At 40.4% G+C, this 20,143-nt stretch overlaps 3 protein-coding genes across 3 annotated transcripts; 1 reads left to right on the top strand and 2 right to left on the bottom strand.

Annotated features, from left to right (window-relative positions):
* The first annotated feature begins 1,070 nt into the window (after positions 1–1,070).
* Positions 1,071–10,852, top strand: LOC145897329 (stromelysin-2-like). Its single transcript, XM_082985568.1, has 10 exons — positions 1,071–1,389; positions 4,732–4,918; positions 5,200–5,311; positions 5,538–5,640; positions 6,401–6,578; positions 7,444–7,605; positions 8,556–8,758; positions 9,066–9,201; positions 9,732–9,898; positions 10,499–10,852. The coding sequence occupies exons 1-10, from the start codon at positions 1,252–1,254 to the stop codon at positions 10,811–10,813; spliced, it is 1,701 nt and encodes a 566-aa protein (XP_082841694.1). The 5' UTR covers positions 1,071–1,251; the 3' UTR covers positions 10,814–10,852.
* A 312-nt stretch (positions 10,853–11,164) lies between these two features.
* On the bottom strand, positions 11,165–13,658 carry LOC145897331 (beta-1,3-N-acetylglucosaminyltransferase radical fringe-like). Its single transcript, XM_082985571.1, has 8 exons — positions 13,259–13,658; positions 13,153–13,201; positions 13,022–13,064; positions 12,785–12,847; positions 12,584–12,704; positions 12,350–12,447; positions 11,832–11,997; positions 11,165–11,318 (listed from the first exon to the last, which is right to left on the bottom strand). Exons 1-8 carry the CDS (start codon positions 13,514–13,516, stop codon positions 11,190–11,192), a joined length of 927 nt encoding a protein of 308 aa, XP_082841697.1. The 5' UTR covers positions 13,517–13,658; the 3' UTR covers positions 11,165–11,189.
* A 2,105-nt stretch (positions 13,659–15,763) lies between these two features.
* On the bottom strand, positions 15,764–19,054 carry LOC145897330 (beta-1,3-N-acetylglucosaminyltransferase manic fringe-like). Its single transcript, XM_082985569.1, has 8 exons — positions 18,398–19,054; positions 18,280–18,328; positions 18,109–18,151; positions 17,767–17,829; positions 17,585–17,705; positions 17,410–17,510; positions 16,749–16,914; positions 15,764–16,459 (listed from the first exon to the last, which is right to left on the bottom strand). The coding sequence occupies exons 1-8, from the start codon at positions 18,713–18,715 to the stop codon at positions 16,322–16,324; spliced, it is 999 nt and encodes a 332-aa protein (XP_082841695.1). The 5' UTR covers positions 18,716–19,054; the 3' UTR covers positions 15,764–16,321.
* Positions 19,055–20,143: the final 1,089 nt, after the last annotated feature.

The following is a 20,143-nucleotide window of genomic DNA, read 5'->3' on the forward strand; positions in this document are numbered from 1 at the left end:
TTCACAGAACAAAAACCCACCCTAAAAAGTCTCCATTTTTCCACCTCTAATTACGGTCACAGCGACACGAAAGAGCCCTGAGTGGATTTGCAGCACAAGCCAAAATCTATACTTTGAAGTCCCACCGTCTGTTGCTATCCCGCTACCGTGGGCGTTGTGCTTGTGGCGGCCATTTGCAGTGGCGTTCGACGGGCCTAGCATCGTGTTTTGAGTGAAGCAGGGTGGCACCCGCATACAACATAGGCGCAAAATCGACGTTGAGTGATTTCCAATGGGAATAGTTGCGCTAATCTGAGACCAAGAGATAGCGCGACGTTTCGACGCTTTTAATGATTCATAGTCGGCTGAACACAGCCCGAACCATTACGCGAATTAGACTAGATCCGTAGTAGAGGCTTTGTAAATCTCCAGGCTAATTGAATTTGCCGCGTTTTTCTGCGACAGCCTTGATGGCATCGAACGGCGCAAGTGCACAGAGGAGCCGAGCAGATGTTGGATGTGTCGCGGCGACCGAAACACTATTTTATAATGAAAATTAAATCAAAATTCCGGGTTGCAAAAACAAATTCGCTAGCAGCCGGAAGGGTTGAAGGATTCCTGCAGTGCAGGGATCGGTTTCGCTGCGTTCGTATCGGTTATCACTGCTGCGTGACCTGTTCAAACCTTGTGCCTAGGCGTGCAGTTATTTAACAAACAGAGGAAAGTTGATTGATACCAAGGTCGGGAAGGTTGCACGAAGTTGCAGAGAGCAACTATAGAAATATTACCGCAACATTATACCGCTTCGAGGTAAACGAAAGGCAGACATTAGGATTGCTTATATTTTCATTATTATGGTTCAGCACGCAGCAAATTTATAGTCGACATTATATGTATTAAAATCTGTTGGAAGCGAAAACTGTTTAAAAAAGTGAACAAAATCAGGGCTTCTTGTTTATGCCTATCAGTGCGCTTTGTGTAAATACACCAGTTTAGTGCCGGTAAGAGTAGCCTGAAAGAAACTTTTTGTCTAACTTGCTTTGGTGTATAACGTTACATTGTCACGCAGGTCGCGCGCTAGGACGCGAATTGAAACCTTCGGACATCGAGTTGTTGTACGTAATGAACAGGAGTCTAATCTGGTGCCGATGAATAGGACTTCCAAGCAATGCGACCGAATCAATTGAATCTCATTGCTTGATTCAAGAGATTCTATCTTGTGTCGATCTGTGGCCGGGTTCGTAACCGGCGGGGTGCAAAATTCTTGCAGCCATGCGTGGGTTGCTGTTTTGCTTTGCCTCTTTTTGCTGTTTCCTGCCGAAAGTTCTTTCCGTTCCGGCCAAGAAATATCAAACAACTTCCGGTGTTCCTGTGCCGATCCAGCGTACGCGTTTCGAAGTCGACCCGCTGGTAAGACATTGTAAACAACTTGTAACGAGAAAAGAAGGTTCGTTAGGTTGCCTCACAAAACCAAAACCCCTAAAAATCGACTGTGTTGTTTTTGTCCCATTTTGGCTGTTGACGTTCCCCGAACCTTTTAGTGACTATATTTGGATACGAATTCGATTCATTACGAACAACAACCCGGGGTTGTACGGTTAAACTATAGAAAGGTCCCTGTATAAAGACCAGTTCTGTTTTCATTGATTTCAAACTAAAACGAAAAAGTGAAAATGCCATTCTATACACTACAGAGAAGCAGTGTAGGGTGAAGGGTTGTCGCGGTTTGCGGAGTCACGTATAATACCCTGAAACATAAAGTTTCCGAACGTGAACATCCAAGTCTCCATAATGCGGAATCGTTAACGACCGTAGTTTAATATATATCTGGGTAAGCAAAATCTGGGGCTTTCGCTCTAAAACTTTTGCTTTTTTGCAACCAAATTTGTATGGATTTTTTGCCGCCAACGACGTATAAGATCGCCTGGTTCCCCTGGGAAACAGGAAGCGAGCGGTAGCGAATCATTAGCCCTGTTTACATGGACGTCTAAAGCGGGTTCGCGGCACGCTTCTTACCCGCTTCCCGCCATTATCAGAAAAAGCGTTACGCATCACAGCCCAAGCTAGTTCGGAAGCGGTTTCGGCGAACTAGCTTAATAGGGGTGGGTTCGGAAGCTAGTTCGCCCAACTAGCTTCTTTTCGCGAACCAGCTGTTCGAAAAATTTGGCGGCAAAATCAAGTTAGGTTAGGTTTGCTTGTCGATGTTTTTCGAAGATATTCTTTTTGAGGTTTTAATTTGTGTGCTTGGTATTAATATTAATTTCATAAAAAATGACAAAAATATTGCGAAAAAGTCCAGTAATTTGGACCAACGAAGCAATACACCAGTTGTTAAAAAGTGTTGAAGAAAGAAAAGTCCTGACTCCCACACTTCTTCACACAAACACCCAAAGCATTCTTTACTCAATCTGAAATGGGTCAACCACTGGGAATCATTAAAACCGGGAACTATAACATTCCACCATTGTCCTGACCTAAAACAAACGAAAATAACATTTAACTTAACCAAGATACAAAACTATGAATGCAAAGCGAGGCACAGTATTCCAGTAAACATAAAGCTTGGCCCATAAATACCACCAATATCCTCTGTAATCGCCACGGCCGTTCAAGTCTTGGATTGTGAGAAAGCAACGCATTGACATGTAACAACAGCAAAGCCTTTCTTCGTTTGCACCGTTTTTGGTAATTATGAAGTAAAAGTAGAGCCCTAACTTCCAATAAACTATCCGTTGCCGCCATATCCATTTTGCGAGAACCGAATTTCGCGCTCATGTAAATTGAGCCCCGAAGCTCGCTCGTTATGGTATGTTAGTTCTTCACGGCTCGATGCCGCAAGCTCGTTCGCAAACCATTTCATGTAAACAGGGCTATTGATTCCTCAACCGACAGCTACGCCAACGCAATGTGTTTGTAATTTGGGTAAAGGTGGTTTCCATTGTTTATAGAATGCGCTACTGGGAAGCTTTTGAAAGGAGTACGAACAACACAGAACATTTTTCAGTTCGATTCAAACGTCGAAACAATTTAATTACTTTTTTTTATTCTGCGAAAGAATAATTCAATTTCATCATTTCTACAATTAATTTTATTCAGAATGAATAAAATTATTCAATTTATATTTTCGGAATAATTTCATTTAAATCCAATTCTATAACAACTGTCTGAATGCATTAACTACAAACTGCGTAATTAAAAAACTTGAGTTTCAATTATGGATTGTTTCCGTCAAGTAAAGACCATAGACCGCAACACGTTTCAGTCCATGGACCACTAGGCCAATTTCGTAAACACCGTGTATCCAGAGACCAAGGCTAGCACACAAAAAAGAAAAAAAAATATTGCACAAACAAAAAGTATTATTTTATGAAATAAAAAATATAATCTTTTGCGGACATAATCTTGTGGACTTCCCGATGGCTCATATTTGACCCCTAGGGGCCTATGAAGCCCCATTTCAGAACCCCCAATCCTGAGGCAAATTCTCTAATGCACTGAATACTTGTATATTTAAAAAAAAAATATTTTTGCAGAGAATCCAAGTTTCTCTTCGCTTGAAAGTAAAACGACGAGTAGTTGCAGTTTCGATTAGATTACATACGTTTTAATGTCTAAATGACATTAGCGTAACATTGTAACACAAGCGCGTTACATTAGGATCGGCACCGCGAATCGCTTTGAAGCCCTTAGCGGAAATAATTAAAAATTTATTGCGCTTTCAATTTTTAATTGGTCCAAATTCCCCGCGTCAGTTGGAGAGCCGGAATGCATTGGATCAATAAGAAAAAAGCACTGCCATTAGATTTGCGAAAATATAAATACGCAATAAAGTCAAAATTGTCGTTCTTTTGCGCGTGCGTTGAGGCCCACGTGGGCGCTCCCTGCGTGATAATTATACGCATTTGAAGCATGGTTAAGCTGCAACAAGCATTAAAACCCAGCGGGAGAGATTTTATATGATTTCACAGCGCACAGAATGTTTACTAGAACATAAACTATATCCTGTAACCCCGTCCTCTTGACTGGGACATGCCTGAATTATTTAATACGCCTTTGTCGGCCTCAAATTATTTCTTCGAGGTTAGTTATGCACATTTTGTGAATTGCCGTGGAAGGTTATACTTTAATGCCTCCAAAGCGTTTAAACTCAGGGATCGGGAACGCAAGGTTTGGTCGAACGTACATGGGAGGGGAAATTTGACACCAAATATTTTGCGTGTTTTGATGATGTTAGTGAAACATTTCTAGTTAGACAATCAAACTACTGACCCATAATGTTATTAACATTGTCATGTTTAAGGCGTGTCGGCAAGAACTTGTGTCATCATCAGTTTAAATGACGCGGTCGGTGTAGCTCCAGATAAGTCTCGCGCGGGTGGTGACGTCATTTTGTTATCAGCCACACGCCACTATTTCTAGTTAGTTCTGCAAATCAGTTCCAATCAAATCACTTTTACTTTGTACCAAAAGTTACCAAGCGCATGAAGAATAAACGTAAAATGACTTTGGAACAGTTAAAATCAAAGGGGTCATCGAGCCAGACGCACACGTGACGGTGAATTCTTGCCGTACGATCGCAGCCAGACACTGGAATGTGATGGATTGCGACAGGTTACATGGAAAGTTATTGGCTGCCACCTAACAATTCCTTAGCCTTGCTTAATTTTGGCCGGTTAAGTTTCCAAATATGTGTTCTTAGATTTCGTAGCCAGCACCGTTTATTAATTTAATTAAAAAGAACTAAATTTGCAGGATTTCCTGACCGAGTACGGGTACTTGGCTACTCGCCATCCCTCCAAACACGCCGTTAAAAAAGCTCTGGTAAAGTTCCAGCAATCTTACGGTCTTCCCTCCACCGGTTTGTTGGAACGAAGAACCCTATCTGTCATGCAGAAGCCACGTTGCGGCTTGCCTGACATCGAAGCAGGCTTTGTGTTCGGTAAGAGCTAAATATGAACGTGTTCGCCTGAACGAAATTGGATTTTTTCGGCGCCTTGGTTGCAATTAGGTGAAGGCTAACACTTGAAGAGAATGTTAACTGTCATTTTCCAGATGCATGCTCCTGTCGGCTCTACGTGCATTTTTGCGATAAGTGTAAATGAAAACCATTTAAAAAAAATCATTATATTTAAAAAAAAACAGTTTATTCGAAAAGTAATGGCCTGAAACAATCGTCTGGAACCGACCGCTGCTTCAAACCGTGGTGTTGATTTATTGCAGGGCGCCACCTACCAGCTGCAAAAAGCTTTAACAAATCCCGTCCATATTTACTGCACAGGCTGAGGCGATTTGCAGTGGTCAGCAAATGGCCGACTCGAGACATAACTTACGGGTAAGTCAAAACCAGTTGGACAAACTTGGAACATGCAGGATGATTGAAACCTTACATGTTTCGTCGCAAATACTATGTGTTTTTAATCTCCACGTCGTTGTGGGATTTTGGCTGCTGAAAAATGTTTCCGCAGACGCGCTAAGTAAATACAAACAACTGTAAAGGTGTGTAATATAATCAACGCAGTACCATGACTGATTGCATAACACGCCACTACTTCGCTAAGGTTTCAAAGCTACAGCAACAAGCTTTCTCGCGTTCAGCAACAGAATGTCATCTCACAAGCCCTAAAGGTTTGGAGCGACGACACTCCTCTTAGATTTTCACAGGCAAGTCTATTGTAGGTTCTCCTGTTTGTTATATTGGTGTCACAAATATTTATTCTTTAAATTTCGGATGAAATGTTTATACCATGTGTTTTAAACCCGATATCCTTGTTGACACTTGCAAAAAATCGCAACTCAGTTTCCTTCCCAGAATAAATATTGCATGCGTGTTGTGAAAAGCGTTGGACCGGATTGCATTTCATTTCGCCAGTAATTTCCGAAGAATCTGACCCACTGCTTATGTATCGCTTTGCAAAAAAACAACCTTCTCTTTCGACATCAATATTTCAAGGAGTGTTTCGACACGAACTTAATCTATTTCAGCGAGTTCTAAAATTTTGATATTTTGCTCCACGTATGTCAACACACATACGTTTGTGTAAATCACATCTTTTTGATTAAAAAAAGTCGGTATTGGCCACAAGACACGCTTTTCTCTCATAGTACTTGTTACCTTGGTCGTCTAAATTAAAAAATTATATATTACTACGTGCTACGAAAACGCAAAATATACTTTGTTTTCATTTTATACCATGCAGTTTGTTCCTTACGGTTAGGGCAAAACAGAAAGATTCATTCAGATATATAACCACACTGTACGCTGAACCGATGCGACTACTCCAAATACGCGTAAATCTAACATTATTTCTTTACTTTTTGGTATTAATATTGATCGTGGGTAGAAACTCACAATATTCTGTGCAACTCTTGCTGCATTCCACATTGTGTTACTTTTAAGCGCTTAACTATCTTTTTTGGGTAGAACTGGAACGGTGATGCTGACATTAAAATATCGTTTGAGCGTGGTTTTCACGACGATGGCTATCCCTTCGACGGTAAGGGCCACACCCTAGCTCACGCCTTTTATCCTGGCCAGGGATTACGAAGTGGGAACGTCCATTTCGACGAGGACGAGGATTGGAAGTATCAGAGAACCACCGGTAAGAGTTAATACGTTTGCAAGTGGAGAATGAAGTCATCCATGTTATAACGTTGCTAGTATATCTGAAACTGGTTTAGTTTGATATTTTCACAGACGTTACTAATAACATTTAACTTTGTGTTGCTATTGGCATCGTGGAAAGCAATATATATGCTATTAATACAGCGTTACCCGAGTAATTGAGGGATCTTGATCATAAGCTACTTGAATTTCATTTAAATGGATTGAAAACCGCTGATGTGTCAAGTTTTACTGATTAGTGTTTCAGCATCAAGCACCGACATAACTTTAAATAGCAGCCTATCACCGTTTAAAACTAATGTGAAATTTAAATACATTCCTGAAAACTTCCGCTGCATCGTTTCATCTTCAAATTAAAAGCTTAACGCTTCAAACTTTCAACATTACAACGACATTCAAAATTGATGAGCATTACATTGACAAGATGACACAGAGATTTTAAACGACAACCCGTGTTACGTTTTGTACAATTTGAATTATTGACCATTACAAGCATAACATGAAGGTCTTTAGACCTAATAAACGTGTTTCTTTGGGAATTTTAGCACCACGAAGTACTGGTAAGTTGTACTGCATCCATGGGTTAATAATATCATCATAGTCGACCGCTGGTTGGTTTATATCATGTTTTTAGCGCCGATTTTTAATTCTCTGGCAATCATCTTATCCCGGGATTAACAAACCAGCAACCAACTGAGCCAAAATAAACAAAGACTGCTTTTATTTCCATTTTTGGTTTGCCCATTTGTCCCAGTTCAATTTCCAACTTATACATGTTATCATCTAAATTAAAGGCAACTGCGTACGGTTTGATTAAATATTAAATTATTGTATTTGTTCAGATGGAACGAATCTGTTTATGGTGGCGGTGCATGAGATTGGTCACGCGCTCGGTCTTGCCCACAGTAACTCCACGGGTTCAGTGATGCTTCCATTTTATCAGAATTATCACGAAAACACGAGGTTGGGAGCCGATGACACCAAAGCCATCTACAACCTCTACGGTAATATAGGCCTGCTGTAAACTTTGTCTGTATGCCCTGTGGCTTTGAATTACAAGAATAATTTCCCGTAAGTTTGGTGATTGCTGGTATAGTTTCCGAACACACATGAAGTCAGGATTAAATGTATTAAAAAATGAAAGTTTGCGGTCTTCGTCCGCGATACACCATACCCTCACGAAAATTCTCAAACACAAATGGATTTTAAAGATTAACTGCCAAAACGGCGAAGGTTTTCTCATTTAGGCCAAACCCACTGAACCGGATCTTTAACGAAAATCATGCCAGAGCCACAAGGTCTATGTCAATGGACGACAGGAAACAAGTGCGGGTCGTGGCCCCGTCATTTGGGTGAAGTAATTCGCCTTACAATATAATTCCATAGTCGCCAAGCAACTCTCGCAGCGCGCTAACTTGTCACGCTGAGGCGCCAGGCACTCGATCAGGATAGCTACCCGGTGTTGCCGTAGTGATCGTCTGCCGTTGGCCCAAGTCTGATATTCATGTATTTGCTCACGTACTCATAAAATATTCATTGCGCACGTCCAAATCGAGCAAGGCACACGTACTCGCTCGAAGTGCTGCAATAATTCAATTTGTCAAAGGCCAATGATTGATTCAATTTGACTCGGCTTATTTCGCGACTCGGGTAACTATACTCCCAATGGAAGGTATAGCTTAAGCTCTTCACGCGAAAATTGCACCAATCAAACCCGTCCAAGTGTGCATTTTTCAGACAACCGTTTTATTAAATTTAAAGAGATATTTTCGGTCATTTCAAGTTTTTTAGGCGTAGCCAAAACTATTATCACACGAAAATAACCGGTCGGTTAATACTCATCGACCCAAAATGATTACATATCAAAGTCAAATCACCATAAAAACTTAGATACCGAACAACACGGACAAACGTACACATATTCAAACGTACAACGGTTTTTGTGACCTCTTAGGTGGTGGGGGAGAAGGGTTGGCAAACGACTATCTTCACGACCTCCAGCCGGTGTATCCAGACTCGCCACACACCGCTACCAGTGGCGAGGTGCTGGTGCGGGATATGAAAGAAAGCAGCACTCCTGAGATATCACCGAGCAATTACTGCAACTATTCTTTCGACGCAGTGGCCAGTATTAGAGGCGGCATTTATTTCTTTAAGGTACGACCTCGTTTATTTTGTGTAGATATGGTGTAGATACCTTGTGAAATCTTCGGGTTCCGCGACCAACCACGAGCGTGGATTTTAAGAACAATATTTCGCACTGAAACTACCTAACGATTCATAACTACATGCTCTTTATGTATTTGGATATAGAATCGTTTCCTGAACAAAATGATAGGCAGAACTTAAGCTTGTCTCACTGTGTCATTTTTCTCATCCATGAGAATTGACTTTGAATATCCCCCGTCATGGTAGTGTATGGAAAGTTGAGCTTTCTTACAAGTGAAACACTCTATTGAAACAGGGAAACTATTTCTGGCGCATCACAAAAAGCGGAGAAATATACGACAACGTTAAGATGCATGCTTTCTGGACCAACTTCCCCAATGTTTCCGTGGATGCTGTTTATGAAAGAAAACACAAGATATTTATATTTTCAGGTGAAAACATTATCTTCCAGGCGAATTGCAGAATATTTACATGTTTCCCTTGTCACGGCACCGTTAGTTAATTTCTAAATGCGTCCAATGAGCTGCGAATATTGATTTAAAAATATGTGATTATAACTACATCTACAGGCCTGTTGTCTTGACGGCTTCTATCACAGAAACTGTGGCAGTTTCTTTAATATTCTACACGCACCATTACCACCTGCCATTTATATGAATATCGTTTGGTATAAAACAAAGTTCACTGGCATCACAGCCCACCTGGGGAGAGGTCACTTTAACCGAGTTTAATATGAAAAATAATTCGGTCGTGAGTTTGGGCATATCGGCCCAATGTGTACTGACTGAGCTGCAGGAGCTCGACACTAATAGATCAGATCGCCAAGTGACGACCTTCGCAGTTGGTCGATCCAATGCAATTGCATGCAATGTTTTCCGCGTTGTGATACAAAGTACGTCAACTGCTGGCAACTAACATACATGTAGGATAACAAATACATCGGGTAGTACTTTACTTTTAGGAACCGATTACTGGGAATACCACGGAAGAGAACTGAGCATCTCGCACGCAAGACCTATAAGCGACTTTGGTCTTCCGATGGACGGTCCAATCGATGCTGCTTTTGTCTGGGAGCCAAAAGAAAAAACTTACTTTGTGCGAGGAAACCAATACTGGGGCTACAACGAGGTACCAAAACCAACTTAACGGAAGCAATCGTAAAATCGTAAAAATTGCAATAAGGAAATGTTTCCCAACTTTTACGAAACGATCACGATTATCAAATAAATGAAATAGAGAACGAAAGAAATTATTTACCTTTTTCTTACAAATGCCCTCGCGTATCTAATAATATCTTTGTTTCTTGTCACAGCGACAGCTAAAAAGCTATTCAGTATATGATATGGAATAAAATAGTGCTCAATTAAAAAACGAGGCATTCTCGGCGATTGTCACGCAGTAAGCTTGCTACCCTCAACAAAATTAATAACTACCAGCCAGCTGGTCGCGATATCCCGTTTAGGAACCTCTGCCGTAAAATACTTTAAGTAGTAACTTTGGCATCTACTTGTTTTCTACCATCTTAGTTAATTTTCGGATAAATAAACAGATTCGTGAAAAGTATCCCACAACCTTGTTAAGTTAAATAATTTTCAAAACTTGCTTGTGATACTAAAGCCCAACTAAGTTCAGCATTCTGCTATGTAATTTTGTTTCTATCATCGTCTATTGTTCGAATGGAAAAGTTCCAATTACGAATATTTAAACAAGGCGTTATGTCCACTTCAGGAAACCGGTACGATCGAACGCAACTACCCACGTCCAGTTCACAAAATCTTTCCCGACTTGCCTCAAAACATCGACGGTGCCTTCACCGATCCAACAGACGGGGAGGATGCTATCTACTTTATCAAAGGAACAAAGTGTTGGCGCCTCGATCAACGTTTGACTCTCACCGAATCCACTATCGGCGAAACGTGGTTCGGCTGCCCGTCGGCGAGCGGACAGCTAGGTGGCGCTAACGGGCCCATTACCAGCGTCCGGCTTTTGTTGGCATCCGGCCTCTGCGCTTATCTTGGCCTTGTCAATTTGATCTCGCTCTAGCGGGGTTTATTTCCTGCCAATTTAGAGCAAATTGCGGGTCGCACGTCCCGTCCCGTATTTGTATTTTTACGTGATCGCTGCAGTTGAAGGTGATGTTTCGAAAGTTCTATGCGACTGTCCTGGTCAAGGAGAAGAGATCTTGCCAAAGCGGTCGATTGTATATTAAAAACGCCTTGGTTTCTGAAACAAGTGTACAAAGGAAAGCGCACCACGTATTTAGCGAACGAATGTATATGTCATACAGCTACACGCTGGTAAAAAAATCAATTCCACTATAAAGGTGTTGCATAGATCGGCCGAATAACTTTGTGTTTAAATGCAAGCTTTGCGAGAGACGCGAGAGGTTTGGTCGTTTTTGCAATAATCGGGGGAACGTTTACTTGCAGATTTCATCTTCCGGATGAATGTAGCAATGCACAGAGAGCATTCTGGTCGGGTCGTAGCTTTCATTGAATCTGGCTTCAGGCAAATTTACAACGTTGCTTTCGCCATAACTGAGGCTTATCTGAAAGCAAAACCAACTTTTAATATTAATAAATCCTAATGTAATGAGCAAAAAATGATTAGAGATCTCCAGACAGTTGTGCATATACTGTTTCCACCTACAAGGTCCCATCAGTGCAGCTGGTGACTGACGACGGTCAATATTCCACTTTGTGATGACTTCGCAGTTGAGGTTAACAAACTGGATACGAAGTACTGTCGCCTGCCACCAACTGCACTAATGAGGCCATATAGGTCACAACAGTGTGCACTATACTGTCTACTGCTCACTGGTCATTCGTTGCAAATACAAGAATAAGCAGCTCAGAGTGAGGCAGCATTGAATTCGTAAGTCTTTATGGTCAAACTTAACCCTCAGAAAACCATTGTACGAGAACGAATGTGTTGCACATATATATGGCTATATTGTAGGATATGTTTCCACAAACATATCCAACGTGAAACATATATAATCACTGAATCAAACTCAACTTTTTAAAGAATTTTTAAAGATAATGTAATCCAAACTTCAAACCTGCTGCCCTAAAGAGGTCTTGTTGAGGTCCCTCAGATTTTCTATGTGCGAATGTAGCAGAAATGATTCGGTGAGGTTGATTTCGAGGAGGTAAGTGATCACAAAGCCTATTGCACAATCGTCGTTGACAACGTAATAAAAACACGTTCTCGGAAGAATTTCAGCCCTGGTAAAGCAATGCACATTATGAGCAAACTTTAATAGGAATTAGGGTCAGAAAAGTCGTCTAGCAGAGTCACACCTAGCTGCACTAATGGGATCTTATAGGTCGAAACAGTGGCCATTCGCAGCTCACAGAAATCATATTATTGGCTTCACTTTGCTTTAATAGGAATTATAAATTTTTATGAAAAGAAGCCAAAAGGAAGTGAAGTTTGTAACTACATGTAAATAACATCCGTTGCATCACAGATTTCGTTTAAAATATAAAAATTGTGAGTTGCGCCGTAGCTCCACCTGGTTGTTTATTTTTAACCAAGTATATTGCGTGTCAACAATGTGTTATACAAACAACTTACCCCAACCAAGGTCTCATGAGCTGTGCTAATGGCCGAGTAATACAGACTCCAGCACCCCCGGTAGCGAACTTGTAAGTGCGCAGTCCCCAATACCAGGCCTAAACGCACAGAAGCAAGTTAGTTTGTTAAATGGACAAAATTTCCAAAATCCTCCATTATTTATCAATGCATTTTATCAATGTGTAGGAAAATTGAAGTAAACAGGCAAGAAACGCCTGAAACATGCACTTGCACCGTAAAATGCGGAACGCTTCTTCTGCCGATGTAAACCGATTCATTACTGTTGAAGTTTCGCAGGTATTCCACTAGACGATCCACATTTACGTAGTTATCGTCATCGAATCGACACCACCATCTAAGTATGGGTATTTCATTTTTTTCAGCAACGATTAAAAACAAACATTTACGACAATATATGCAATATTTGCCTCCTACCGTTTGTCAGGAAGCTCCATAAACGTATCATATTCGACGCCGAGCTTGCAGCACAAGTCCGTCCTGAAAAATAAATTTTATGTTTTTATAGTTTCCTGATTCTACAATGATAAAAACGAAAAGCATGATTAAGGTACTTTGCACAGAAAATATATGCATTTTGATATGTTCTTGTATATCATGCAAAACTTGAATATGTCAAAGAAAGACTGTTATTCTTACTAAGCCTGTATTTACCTTCCATGGGTTGATCCACACTTGCTGGTCACCAGCCTATTGCCTGTAATATTTAATATTCGCAACTGAACTTTCAAGGTCACGTGTGCCTGTAGAATTACAAATTGTTTAAAAAAGGTACCGCAGCTTACCCAGCTCCATGTGACGTCTTTTGTCCTCTTCGTCGGTTATGAAATAAACCTGTCAAGGCGATATATACTGTCATTGTAATGAAACGAAACTGGACTTTTAATTTACCTTATCATTGGCCGTCTTGTGCCAAGTCTTTAAAATTAAATCAAGCCGAGTGTCGTGGAATGCTCTGCTCGTTTTCACTGTGATGCAAATGTCGTTCAAGGTCAGATTTGCGTCGAAAAACGCATTTGGTTGTTGCTGTTTTCGCGCGGCGTAATGAATATTTTCGGTGTCCTCAGTTAACGACCAGTATATACTCCATGTTAAAACCCAGATTGCTGCCAAAGCCAAAATCTGCATACGTCGAACCATGACAATCATTCTTTTGTTGTTTCTGTCAGCGAACCATCTCAGTTGGGAACTGCGTGTTTTTTTTCTGTCGCACTGTGATCTTGTCAACTAGCTGGATTGGACAGTTCTTTCATTGAAGCTTTAGTTAGCGTACGTTTTCCTGAAAGCTTGCTTTTTTGACAAGTGTCGCCTTCCAATACAGCAATTCGATCAAACATCTGTAGATTAGCAAAAACGAGCTCAAAGTCTTTCTAAGGAAAAAATAAAATCTGCAACACTTCAGCGTGAGGTAAAGACTGAGAAATCAAAGGTCGCCTAACTCAGATGAATTCTCAAACCTTTTCGTTTTCTCTTTTCCTACAGCCCGATGTAGCCTCAAGCAATTTGTTGCCCGAGGCATATGAGAAGAAATTAAACTGGCAGATGGTCTTGCGTCACTGAATCATTTATTTTGCAATTTTGGAAGGTTTTCTTGTAGTTACAGTAAATGATATTGTCAAATCGTTTGTTTTTTACATGTTGTGGTATTTTCTGTGCCTTTCTTTCAATTATTCTTGTTCTCTTTGTTTTCACTCTTGTGTATTTTTTACATACACGGCGACTGTTTTGCAGTTTGTTGTTTTACCTTCAGTTTTCCATATTTTATCCCTTTACATTTACAGTAATTAGGTAATCATTTCCTTGTAAAAGCCCCCAGTGGAATTGCATGCGTGGTGGGCCTGGTTGGCACTGATTGGCCAGGGCACTGACTGCGAAACAGGCAGTTGAAGGAGAATGGTGCGTTGGCCACATGAGCGCAGTAGCATGGCGCTGGGGTGAAGTTTAGTGAATGAATGGGCAGAAAAACAACAACTGGTCTAGGCTATGCTTTGGATTTTCCCCCACAAAAAAATGCCTATAAGGCCTTGAGTTATTTCGGAGTTGCGACGCCAGACCGGCCGTCCTAGGCCCATTTGACCGATTTCGCCAAATAGAACCCGCGCTTGGGCCACACTCTTTAAAGAGCCCCCGCAAAAAATGTAAAATCGAATCGAGGTGGTCTCTTTTCGGTAAAATACAGGACAGGCATTCTCTTTTCTTTTCGGTTCCCGCTCTTCCATAGGACCTATGAAGCCAAGAACTCCAATGAGCATCAGTGATATATAAACAATAATAGTCATTGATGAGAGGCCCTCATAAATTATGGAAATAACAACATGTCAAATGACTGACATACATCGGTTTGGCAATGTGTTTTTATAAATATTGCAACCATAGCCTGGACCAATATGTTGTGGCCAAGTTGTGTGTGTTGTTGTTATGAACCTGTAGAGCTCTTGTGGGATGTGAGGCTCGCACCCGATCAGGATTTTGTAATAATAATTTGTAAAAGACCTTTTGAGATAATTCTGATTTAAACAGTGTTGGAAGGATTATAATCACCTTTGGCTACATGCAAAATTTGCTTACATAAAGTGAATCCTAGGACTGGCCCAGATTGCTACTTAATCATCCAACCAAGATATTGCTTTTTTCAATATATATATTTCACCTGTAAGGCATCCTCAGAATTCTAAAGGCAATAAATAAACAAGACTAATCGTGAAGATTAGAATCAATAGGCACACATTTAGACCAAGTCCGACCAAGGATGTATAAGTCGGTAGTAAAAGAGAATTATAAAATCAAGTTTGCTGAAATGTTGAAGTTAAGACGTTTCTAATAGCGAAACTGTTGCCTGGCTGAGATCTGTCCGTAGGATGATTGCATTCCATGGTAAGCCTGCAGCTCAAAATACGCGCGTGCCTTTGGGAAAAGTTTAATTAACACATTTCCTGTTGACGTTTTCAATGATTGACATCCCGCTAGCACAACAAAAGAATCTTTGCATCACATTACAAAGCTTCACAGTTCAACGTTCGTCGACGTTCACGCAAATGCCACCAGCGGTAGTACTTCAACACAAATATATGTATTGGGCCAAAAAATATCACAATTTTCCATCCAGCAAACTTAAACTTGTATATTATGACGGTTTTACTTGCAGCCAAAGTAAACAATTTACCAAGAAAACTGTCCTTAAAGTCTGTTTGATTCGTCTGGTTTCACCCTGGAAACCGAAATGTGGACTAATTTTTTTTCCAACAACACAACAAAGCAATTTCTCTTTGTTAGGGTCAATCACAGGTTTCCCACACACGGAATTTTTAAACGGGAGTTTAGTTGGGAACTGTTGCCATAGATTTTACTAAAAATCTTTTTTTTCTGTGTTTTCCATAATCAGAACCAGAGCAAAGGGAGAAAGTTAATTCAAATTCGGTAATAACACTGCTTTCAGTAGTTTCAAAACTGCACACAGATTTAAGTTGTTTGGTCACGTCATTTCCGTAAAAGGAAACTATCAATCATACTTACGACTAATTGCTTTCACTTCCTTTATTATAGCGCGGTGCATTCCATCATTCTATTCACAGTGCTATTTCCTGAAATCAATATCTTTATTGAGGTAAACTTTCTATGCCATCAAACCATGGCAATCAGAATGTGAAATAAAGGGCATAGGTATGTAGAAACTCCGGAAAGCGCGGTATGGCAAACACATCTTTCCCACAACCACTGTCCAGTTCAGCATAAACAGTACCTAAAGCTTTACGTAAAAAGTAACTTGTTTTGGCCATTATCAAATCAGTGCTTATTAATAATTAGAAAAACGAATGATAACAACATTCCGGTAGTTGCGCTGTCTTTTCAAGATAAAAATATTAGCTTTTATCGTCTGGATCCATCCATTTGAATAAATCACTTCCACAGTGCACGGGACTGAATTTCGCCGGATATTTGCACACTCAACCTGTGCTACGACGTGCAGAGTTCATCCTGAGGGTGAATGTGACAGTGAAGAGAAAGCATCCTCGTGGGATCTTCGCTTTCGTTGTACTTGGGGTTTGGTACGTTTATCACGTTATTATCGCCGACGCCGTAACTGAAACTGATCTGAAACAATAAAGAATCTCTGGTCTTACAAACTATTAACAAATTGTAGCAGCAAAATAAAAGGAAATACAGTTTACGGCAGTGACTTTCAAGCCTTTTTCCTTGTGTGAAAAAGATTAGGTGTGAGAAAATTGCGGGGTCCCAATCCCTTTAGCTTGGCTAAATTTTCTTTGTTTTTATATTCAAATAAACTTTCGATTCAGCCCTTAGCGAAAATCTTTGCCCACTTTTCGGGAAGCACTGGTTTTATGGGAAACCGAGCGTGACGCATTCAAGCCGAATTCCTCACCTGCTCATCCAAGCGTGACGCATTCAAGTCCTTTAACTTTTCCATGTGAGAATGGAAGAGAAAAGATTCGGTAAAGTTGACGCCCAAGAGGTAGGTGATCACAAATCCCAGAGAGCAGTCGTCGGCAGCTTGTGCATAGAAGCAAGTTCGCGGAAAGACGTTGACCCTAAAATGATTGTTGTCATTGCTTCAACTTCCTGTAACGAGGGGATCGCCAATACGACGAAGCTCATGGAAAACACGTACCACGAGATAAGTATTGATGTAAAACATCCTAATGCGCTTAAGGTCCTTAAACCGCTGATCCCTAAGTAAAGCAATCCACACTGTTTCAGGATAGTTTCATTTGAAGCCGTTAACGTTCATTCAATATATGTCAGGTGCTTTACAGTGGCTTGGTCTACATTTCAATCAATGTCACGGACACAAAGGAGTACATTTGATGCACACGCACTGTGCATCATTGGTGTTGAATTAGCAGTCAGCGATTGATTTAAATATGCAGCGAGCAACATTTAAAATTGCCATGCAGTTATATTAAGTTTTTTCCAATTTTGAAATGTTCTTCAATGTATTCGTGTCTTGTAGATGACACAAGTGATTGCGTTAAGTGATGCATCATGGGTATATGCTGCACATCACGCACAAAAAACTTGCTTACCCACACCAAGGGCGCATGCGTTCTGCCAATGGTCGAGATATGCAAACACCAGCTCCTCCCGTTCCGAAATAGTACGTGCGCGGTTTGCCACCATACCAAGCCTGAAACATAAAATGAAGAAGATGAAGATGAACTATTGTGCCTGCCTCCATGTTGTGAACGCTTATGTAAACACCTTTAAAGCATGAACGCTTCGTCTGCCGATGTACACAGGTTTGCCGCTGTCAAATTTTCGAAGGTATTCCAGAAGCCGATCGACATTTACGTAATTGTCGTCATCAAACCGGCACCACCATCTAAATTAGGAATGTTGAACAAAGTCGTGATGGTTTTGCGTAAATGTGATGATTGGCCAACCTTTTGTCTGGTAATCCCATAAACGTATCGAACTCGAGACCAAGTTTACAGCATAAATCCGTCCTTCGTAGAGAATAAGGCATTTACAGATTAGTTTACACAGATTTAAGTGCGTTATCCAAGACCACAATAAAACAAAACTTCGTTTCTCTGATAACTCAAATCAACAATATGTAAAGCAAACACCTAATTGTGCCCTCATCGGCATAATTATAATGCAAATGAGGTAAATGCGGGTCGGTTGACCAGCACTCAATGGTTTGGAAATCAACAGTACATGCTGTCTGTGTGGTATTGGACCAGGCACTGCTTCTCTGTCCTCTTGTCGCCAAACGTGCTTACCTTCCGTGACCAGATCTGCAAATGCTGCTCACCAGCCTGTTTCCTAACAACGAAGGCAAAAAAATTACTGCCGATTTCGTGACGTTTGAAGGCCAGTTTTTTATGCTTTTGTGTGGTTGAATTGTACAAGCAAACACGACATAAGCACATACTGTATTTCACGATACCTACCTAAATCAAAGCGGTATTTCATATCCTCTTGGTCTGTTATAAAGTAAACCTGCATGTATGAATTTTGAATTTCAAACAACGAGAAATATATGAATCATTTTCCAACAACACTACCTACCTTGTCATTCGCAGTTTTGTGCCACGTTTTCAAAATAATATCCAGTCTTGTGTTATGAAACTGTTTGCTCGTTTTTACTGTCAAGCATATATCCTCCAAAGTAAGATTTGAATCAACAAACAATGGCAATGCAGCGACGACAACTTCCTGTGCTTGTTTCGCGAAACTTCTACTTAGGTTAGAAGATAGCGTCAAACAGAACGTGAACGTCAGCACCCAACCGATAAGTAGGATCAAACCACAAAACAAACGCCTTAAACGTCTGCCATCCATGACTGCCTGACTAACTTGGCGAATCCCCTCCACTAACGCTTTCATCCATCGGAAATGGAAACCGTCGCGTAGCCTACTCACGATAAAGCAGAAGAAGAAAAAATGAAAACGTTCTGAGTGGGGAAACTTGTTTTGCTTGATCAGTTATGCGATACATGCCTTGTAGTTCTCTGAAACCATCAAACCGAAAAAACTTCTTTCCATTGGGTTTTATGTCAAGTAATAGAGCCAACAAACGAGTTGCTTACAGTGCACACTTTTTTGATCAATTAGGTCTTATCCGAACAGCTTTTGTAGACTACCAGCGGACATCTTTTCAAAGACTTCTTCCTTGTGGTGACTTGTAGACTATCAGCGAACCCTTTATGTTCCAGGATGTTTTCCACCTCTGTACCAGGTTTGGCAGCAAAGTCACCACAAGGAAGAAGTCTGTGACAAGATGCTTGGCTGGCACGACAGTCATTAAATTAATCAACGCAAGCTGCACTGTGAGGATAAACAGACCTGATGACAGGCCGAAACACTGCGGTGCAGGTCTAATTTCATATCGAGCATGTATTTTTGCCTTGTACTAACGATATTCGTGAAGTTGGACATACATACCTAGAGTACGAGTGATTTGTTGGAACCACAAAAAATAAAGGTCGAAACAATGTGCAATGCGTATTCAATTCTGTTTTGTGCAATAATTTGTTTTATTGGCCTGTTGATATAATATTTTCGGTTTATTGTGTAATTCTAGATGACCTAGACAGGTATTCACTGAAGTAGATATTATTCAATTTCAATTACAGTAGTTATTTTATCTTTTAAGAGTTGATTTAAATCATTGTTACATACCATTTGACAAGGCAATAAAAATTTGGAATAATTTGTGATACACGTGCTAAATGAGCGTTTACTGGATGCCGTTGACTTGTGACAGTAACATTGCTGCAATGATAAACTGATGTACTTATATAAGTCGAAATAGGCATTTGCACGTTTTTGAGAAAAAAGATCAATTTATATCCCACTCGTTCGCATGGAAATTAAACACAACATCCTACTACTAATTTGTAGAATCCTAAGTCTTTTGTTTAACAAGGTTTTAGTTTTTGAGGCCTAAGATTTTTAAGGTAGAATTATACTTTCCTTTTACACCGGGTAACAAAGTTTTCGCCAAACTTGATCTACACATATGCAACATAGAAATCTGTGCGAATTTTTACGCTACGATTTCGTGCAGCATGAAATATATAACCAAAACTAACAGTTGGTTGCCTTGTTCACACCTAATCATTAAAATTCACGCAGATTTTCGTTTTACATAGACTTATATGTGGATCAAGTTTGGCGAAAACTTTGTGACTCGGTGTAGTAGTAGTTTCCTTGCATGTGCATTATAGAAATCGTAGTTTAGACCATTTTCCAGGAGGGGTTGCTTCATCATAATTTTTCGTACATGTAATTTTTTAATTTAAAAAATAAATA

Source organism: Ascidia mentula, chromosome 4, assembly GCF_947561715.1.
Source record: "Ascidia mentula chromosome 4, kaAscMent1.1, whole genome shotgun sequence".
Classification (NCBI taxonomy): Eukaryota; Metazoa; Chordata; class Ascidiacea; order Phlebobranchia; family Ascidiidae; genus Ascidia; species Ascidia mentula.